This window comes from Myotis davidii, unplaced genomic scaffold (assembly GCF_000327345.1).
Source record: "Myotis davidii unplaced genomic scaffold, ASM32734v1 scaffold404, whole genome shotgun sequence".
Lineage (NCBI taxonomy): Eukaryota > Metazoa > Chordata > Mammalia > Chiroptera > Vespertilionidae > Myotis > Myotis davidii.
In genome coordinates this window covers 245236-253380 of record NW_006295824.1, presented here as the reverse complement: position 1 = coordinate 253380, position 8145 = coordinate 245236, and the positions used below count along the sequence as shown (strand labels likewise).

The following is an 8145-nucleotide window of genomic DNA, read 5'->3' as shown; positions in this document are numbered from 1 at the left end:
AGATACATAGCTAAAACTCTTATTCAAACACAACAATGCTGTTTTCAGTATTTTCACCTTCATTCATAGACATATACAGTTAAGAAAAGTAGATATTTATAGAATGTGATCTCTTGAGCCATTCATTCTGAATTTTCAAAGAGCAAAATTTAATATCCTAAACAAGAAAAGCTATTATCTAAATAATAAAATTTCTTTATTTTAATCTTCTAATTTGAATTTTTTGTTATTACATAAGTTGGTCTGATAGTATTTGTATGTACAATTTTCTATTACTATTAAACTAGTTTTCCATTGAATTAACTTATTATTTTTTTCTATCTGTAACTACAGTATACGAAAATATTTTAAAGCCTCAAGCTACTAATTTATCTTCAACATTTCCCTTTTCTCTTTGTATAAAGTTCACTGTGAAAATTTTACTTTGTAAGATTATTACGAAATTAAAAATCAAGAAATCCAAAGTAGTTTTCACGTGTGCTATTATGTGACATTATATAACGTACAAACACATTGGCAGTGATACTTCCACTAATGTGATTTACTATGAAAGAGCCGATAAATCAATATGAAATAGAATGTCTATAATACATAAATATATATTTGGTATCCATTAAAAGAATCTTAACTTGCCTCAATGACTTTGCATAGCAAATCATAATAATCCCTTCCTCTATGCATTTTAATACAATGGTCATCATTTGTACAACACACACACACACACACACACACACACACACACACACACACACACACACACCCTTATGGCGAAAACACTTTCATTCGAATTGACTGTTGGCACTTGCATGACCCCGGAGACTTAATCTCATTGCTGATGTATATCCTCATGCCTAAGGATTTTATAGATAACCCAGTAGAAAATATTAAAAATCAAAAAGGCTAGTGGGAAGCAGGCTCGGGAGATGGTGTCAATCTTCTTGGCCCGGTCGATGAAGATCTTCCTCATTTCATCAGGGCTTTCTGGCATTACCTGGACAGGACGGTTTGGGCCCTTGGGGGTCACACTCTCTTTTGCTTGCAGACACGGCCCCATGCCATAGGCAGTGAAGCTGAATCGGCTTTCCCTTACCTCATCATCCTGCCATCAGAAAAACACAGGAGAACACTTTAGTCATGAAACAGCATAATTAACAGCAATTCGGAATCACAACTTAAGCTTTATCATGATAAATGCTAACATTATTATAATGAAAAGACAAGCCTATAAGAATGAGTTGCTTTATTCCCCACTCAAGTTTTATTGATTGAATGTGCATCACAGAGATGTGTCCATTAAGAAAAATAAAACTCTCAAATTATATGTTTGAATGGAAAAGTAACAATTCTGGTATTGCATATATATTGCTAGAATATCTAAATAAATTGAGCAAGAAAAAATCTATTGAACATTATGTCATATAATATTATGTCACAGACTAAATATTTTTTACATTATGTGTCTAAATTGGTAAATATGATGTCAGATACGTACCAGGATCATTAACTGAATTTTTATTTTTCATGGAGGCAAATATTTTAATGTTTATTTCCTACACTTTTATGTTAGTTTGTTTCAAAATACAGTTTAACTCAATAACTCTGGTTGATTTTTGTTATCCTCAATGCTACTTGTATGTTTTATACTAACCCATTTGGGAGACTATAAGATAGTCCCATATTCTGGCTTACATACAATTGCTTTTCAAGTGCATTGACTTAGTTGAAATAATGAATGAAATTTGGCAAAAGTTTACTTAATGTTAAGAAAAATTATGACTTATTATGTTCTAAAAATTATTGTTACTTTTCTCTTAAATGTTATAAATTGAAGAGAATTCCCTATGCATATACATGAAAGAAAAATATAAATTTAAGGAAAAATTATTAATAAAACTATAATAAATCAATAGTGTTCATGATAGGAAAACATGACACTTACTGAATTATAATAAAGTTCATTAATGAGTAATTTAATTTGAAAAATTTATTTAGATTGTAACAGTAGATGGCTGCTAAGTAATTGAATTTCTTGCACTAAAATTGAAAGTTTCAAAGATGACATTTTACAAATTTATTATAGCTTGCCTCTTATAGAAGTAATCTTTATGGTAATACAAGAGATAAAAGTAACTAAGTATTCAAACTCTTGAAAAATATTTTAAGTTTTGAAAGTAGAAGGTCAATGAATATCTTATTACAAAATATAAAAGTAACAAATAAAAATTAAAATGGATTCTAAAAATGAGAAGATGATCAAAGTTGATGTAATAATTATAAAATAGGTTTCTGGTGAATTATGAAGGCAATTCCATCTGAAAGCAAAAACATATAATTATTGGAAAATATCTCAACTGAAGGTGTATAAGTAATTGAATTTTGAGGAAACCAGTATGACATAAAAGCTGATGATCCAAATCCCATGTAATTATTGCTGTAATCCTGCAAAAAAATGGGACTTGATTTTTAGTAGTCTTCATAAGAATGTTCATTTGTGCTGGCAATTTTTTTTGTTTCCATGGAGATTTTAAGGCTATATTATTGTTTGCTTTGAATTTTTTATTACAAAAATGCTAAGATTTTAAGATTTTAGTGTCTGTGCTTAGTAAAGTAGTATCTATTGACTACCCTTTTTTCTAGTTTTATTGAGAAACTAGAGGCCTGGTGCATGAAAATTCATGCACTGGAGGGGGGATCTCTCAGCCAGGCCTGCGCCCTCTCACAGTCTGCAAGTCCTTAGGGACAGGAGGCAACCTGGCGGTCAGGAGAAGGCGATGCCCCATCACACCTCTCCTGCTGCCACTGCCGGCAGCGCAAGCCTCAGTCAGCCCTGGTTACCTGAGCCTCGGGTGGCTCTGGGTGGCTGGGTGGCCAATATCCAAGGCTTACCTGTGCCTCGGACTGGTCCCAGGTGGCTGAGCAGCCAAAGTCCGAGGCTTGCCTATGCCTTGGGCCAGCCCTGGGTGGCTGGGCAGCCAATATCCAAGGCTCGCCTGCACCTTCGGGCGGCCCTCGGCAGCTGGGGGGCTGAGGGTGGGTCCGGCTGCACCATGTGCCTGCCGTTCCCTCCTCCCCCCTGTCTAGGCTGAAAGGACTGTGGGACTCCAGCGGGGCTGAGAGGACTGGGCACTGCCATCTTGTGGCTATGGGCACCGCCATCTTTGTGACAACATGATGGTCAATTTGCATATTCCCTCTTTATTACATAGGATAATTGATGTATATCACTGTATAAGTTTAAGGTGTACAACCTGATGGTTTGACGTACATATATTGTGAAATGACTACAATAGGTTTACTTAACATCTATTATCTCTTATAGATAAAATAAGAAAAAATATTCTGCTTGTGAGGAAAACTCTTAGGATCTACTCTCTTAACCACTTTCTTATATATCATACACCAGTGTTAGCTACGGTCATCATGTTGTACATTACATGCCTAATGTTTTTTTATCTTATAACTGGAAGTTTGTACATTTTAACCACCTGATTCAATTACTACCTTTTCAACTATCTGTTCTAACCATATTTTCAAACCTTTGGAAACCCCCATACCTCACAACAGAAATAGTCATTTAAGATTGACCATATTTAGTGAACAACTGTATTTTTCTCAACCATATCTTTTCACATAACTGACAATGAGTAAAGGGGGCTGTCTCAGGACTGCTGAGAGGGACTTCTGGTTCTTCCAGCATCACTTTCTTGCGAACAATAGAGTTCAGCTCAATGGGGAATGTGGTTTGCTTCATCTGCAGTGAAGGAGGCACCTGCTCTCGGGAAGCCGTGCAGGGGCCTACGTGACCAGACGGTAGATAGGCTTGGTGGGAAATAAAGGCTGTGGCTTCTCTGTGTCAAGGTGACACAGCCACTGCCTTGACTTGTTGTCTGTGGCAGTTGTATCTACATGTCGTGTGGGTGAGGGGCAAAAGAGCCGTGCTCTTGAGTACCTGACAAGCCTCCCACTTTGAGGAAGATGCTGTGTCTGACGGAAGGCTTGCCCTACATGCCCCTGTAGGACTGAATAAAGGGCCTGCTTGGCAATTCGACCCCCACATTTCAGCAGTGGGGACAGAAGCTGACCTGGCCCTCAGATCATTGCAGGCTCCAAAGGTTGGGAGGGAATTCTGATGAGAATGTGGTACTGATCCACCCTGGGTTTGAGGTAGCAGAAGCTCTGTGGAAAATAACTGAAGGTAAGTCTTACTATCAGAATATGAGTGACACAGTCTCATACCTTGTTGAGTTGATAGATGGGTGATCAGTAAAATAAAGCTGAAAGGAACGAGGGTGAAAGAACGGAAAGGAGAGTGGCTTGAGATACAATTAATTCCTTGTCTCCTATTAATTGATTATCTTTGAAACTGAAACTACTCAGGGGTGGGGGAAGAGAAACAAAAGCAAGGAAAGCTAGCAGCTTCATGGCCTGCACTCAAGATGAAACCAGAGGTGCTGGGATAAAAAGGACATTGCACTTAACCTTGTTGTCACGTCTCTGTAACCTGAGACAAGTGGCACTGGAAACTAGTAACTATCATGCAGCCCTGTCCGATATAATGTAAAGCACAAATAGAAGCCATGTGTGTAATTTTAAAATTTAAATTTATACCTGCTACAGTTTAATAAGTTAAAAGAAACAGGCACAATTACTTTTAGTAAGACATGTTCTTTAATTCAGTATGTTTTAAATATTCTTTAAATATTTACTAAGTAAAAATTAAAGAGATATTTTAGATTCTTTATTTCTTACTGAGTCCTTGATGTCAGTGGATATTTTAACGTGCCTCAACTCAGACTCCATATTTCTAGTGCTCAATAGTGCCACATGTGGCTGGTAGCTACCATATTGAAGAAAGCAATCTCTCTATATAAAAGCCTAAATGACCATTATGACCAAATGACCAGAATGACTGGAACGACCAGTTGACCAGTCACTATGATGCGCATTGACCACCAGAGGGCAGACGCTCAATGCATGAGCTGCCCCCTGGTGTCAGCGTGCTCCCACAGGGGGAAGTGCCACTCAGCCAGAAGCTGGGCTCACAGCTGTTGAACGCAGCTGCGGCAGCGGGAGCCTCTCCCACTCTTCAGCAGCATTACTGAGTGGCGGCGGGAGGCGCAGTGGGCAGGGATGAGCGTGAGCAGTGTGGCACCAGGCCCCGGCTCAGGCTCCTTCCTGGACACCTGCTGCTTGGCACAGTTCTACATCCCTCGAGGAATGTCCCACTGCTGGTTTAGGCCTGGGCGTTGGGCCTAAACCTGCAGTCAGACATCCCCTGAGGGGTCCCGGATTGCGAGAGGGCGCAGGCCAGGCTGAGGGACCGCCCCCCCGCCCCTCTGCCGTGCATGAATCCATGCACCGGGCCTCTAGTTCCAATATAAAGGAGCTGGGTCTCAATGTTTTTCAGGATCATGAGGTTGATTGACCTGGAGGCTGATAATTTTTTTTGCATGCTGCAGCATGAAAAGTAATGTTTGGTGTAAATGCTAGTTCCTAATTTGCTGCAGTGTTGCCATTCAGGAATTATTGGCAGGTGTATAATCAAAGACCCTTTTTGAGTGAGGTCAAATGGTGGGAATCTATAGAGGAAGGCTGCTGCCTGGTTCTCTCACTACTGTGAAATAGAATAGCCCTTTAGGGGAGTAGCAATTCTATAATTTTAAAAATGAGCCTACCCAAACCTTATCCTTTGGCCTCCTCTCGGGTAGACACTGATTAGGAGAATCCCTTGGGCATCAATTCCCCAGGTGGCTCTCTCTTTGGGAAGGCAGCAGGGCATATATAATTCATGGGTACATTTGCTTTTGCAGCTGCCACGCTAGGTTTTACTGATGGAAGAAAAAAAATACCTGGGCGATTCAGAAGAAAGGTCATGGCCAGAGGTGAGTCTATTAGCTCTCTTTGGGTGGCTTTTAAGACACAGAAGAAAATCCTAAGACAGATTTCCTAGCACATTATTGCCCGCTGGGAGGAAGGAAATCTGTTCCAGTTCCGGCAGCTGCTTCCTTTAAGGACCCCTGTTAAATCTGCTGCTTTCATCTCAGAAGTTAAATCCAATGATGCCAGTGGGGAATGGAAACAAAAGGCACTTATATGAGTTGCTGAGTTTACTCCATCCGTTAGGTCAGCTGAAACAAAGAACATTGACTTGAAGGCCAGGACCTCCTTGCCTAATTCTGAATGGGGTTTCAAGGCTACACTACAGTTAAAGTTGAATGTCTGGGAGTGGTGAACACAGCTTTGGGTGCCAGAGCACAATGTATGGTAATGCTGCTGGGGAATGAGAAGGTTATATGAAGAGCAAAAGAGAAGCTGGTGGGGGCGAGAAGGAGGCACAGTGACGCTGTGGTAGCAGGTATCATGTTCATAGTAAAAGCTGCAAATAGGAAAATAAGGGACTAAGATATATCCAGTAGGTGGCACTGTCTTTGGCTAAATGTATAATCAGAAAGGACGTGACCTGTGAAGGGATGATCTTGCCAAATCTGGCTTAAGCCTAATCTTGAGCAATTGTTCCTTAGCCTGGATGTAATTGGATATATTAAAATGAGAGCCCTTAGAATTGCCTAAACCTTCCTCTGTAGTAGCTATTAAACAAGATTCCAGGCAAATAAAGAAAGCTCTCAGTTTTCAGTAAGGGAATGGTGGTGGCAGCATTAATCTTCTCTAGAGCATTCGCATCTACCCTATGTAAAACTAAATAGGTCCTGAAGGCTGACTACTTGGCTTCCTTAGAGATGTCCCCCCTACAGCCTTCTGAAACGACTCAAGAGTTTCAGAAGGACAAAGAAGGCTGGTAGGCTTTGATAGAGTTGACTAAAATGTTCCTCTTAATCTCAATCTAAAAAAAGTCAAACACAGTGTGTCTTCTTGCGGGATAGACCCAAACTATAACCTAACTGTCACCCCTTAAGGAAACCCGAATTCTCCAGCATATTGCCACAACCTGGTTGGAAACAGTTTGATTCAGATCACTGTCAAAAGAGAGTTGGTTAAAGAGAAATGATAGTTTCCCTCTCCGAGGAGAAAGTCAAGGGAAGTTTTGGGGACTGCAGTGGCACACATGATTAGGTAAAGGTGGCTAACCTTAACCTCGACAAACTACTAGAGACAAGTCACAAACAGTGAAGGGCAAACTGCTGTTTCTTCTGGATCCCACTTGAGAAAAACAGCTTGTAACACTACCTGAAATCTGGCGGATAGGTTTTGGATTTCTGTTGGCCACGCTGTATAAAGTGACTGGAAGACAGACCGAATTTGAAAGGGGAACGAGAGATTTGAGGCAGGCCATAACCCAAGCTGACCCTCAGAGGCCTTAAAGTTTATCCACTGCAGAGGTATCTGCTACTAAAATACAGGTGGACTGGAGTTTCTGGAGAAAGTTCAATAGAGCTTCCCTAAGGTAGCTGCTAGGATTCTAGACTAGAAAACTCTCTGATTCTGTGAGCAGGTATAGTAATGTATTGGGATGATGGCTACTGGCATTCTCTTTTGTTCTAGAAGAATCAGACCCCCAAAACTGAAGGAATCTGCAGAACATCAGACTATATGTAAGCCTAAGTTTCTACCATGTTAGAGGTGATGTCAAAAAAGCATTAAACAGACGGATGAATCTCAGAGGGAAGGTGGAGGTGGGTGGGTGGGGAGAGAATTTATGTGCATATATGCATAATCCATGGACACAGACAATAATGAAGTGAAGGCCTGGGGCAGGGGGTGGGTGCAGGATGAAGGAGGTCAATGGGGAAAAACAAAGGGGACATCTGTAATACTTTCAACAATAAAGAAAAAATTTTAAAAAAATTTACGGCAACCACAAAATATGGCATCCTAACTTAAAATCCCTGATAGAATGAAAATGGTATATTCAGAAACAAGTTAAGGGGAGTACCCCGGGAAAAGCACGTTCATGAAAAGGTACCTATCTGACAATGAACCAGTGACGGAGTCTCTGGTTGAGCTCCCAAAGTGGTCTAAACATCATGATTCTCTTTCCACTGAGGCAAAACCGGACACCTGGTTCACCAATGGAAACTCCGATATGGAAGGTCAGGACTCAACCCAGACCTGCAGCGGAATGAATAACTGTTGCTGAAGAGAGGAAGTAAAGTCCACACAATGGGCTGACTTGAGCACAGTGTTTGT

General features: G+C 40.5%; 1 protein-coding gene across 1 annotated transcript in view; it reads right to left on the bottom strand.

Moving 5' to 3' along the window:
- Positions 1-361: 361 nt before the first annotated feature.
- Positions 362-8145, bottom strand: part of GLRA3 (glycine receptor alpha 3) — a 126085-nt gene continuing 118301 nt past the window's right edge. Inside the window, exon 11 of the mRNA XM_006770743.2 lies at positions 362-1099. Coding sequence (XP_006770806.2) covers positions 827-1099 — 273 coding nt within the window. The 3' untranslated portion in view covers positions 362-826. The remainder of the gene's footprint in view (positions 1100-8145) is intronic.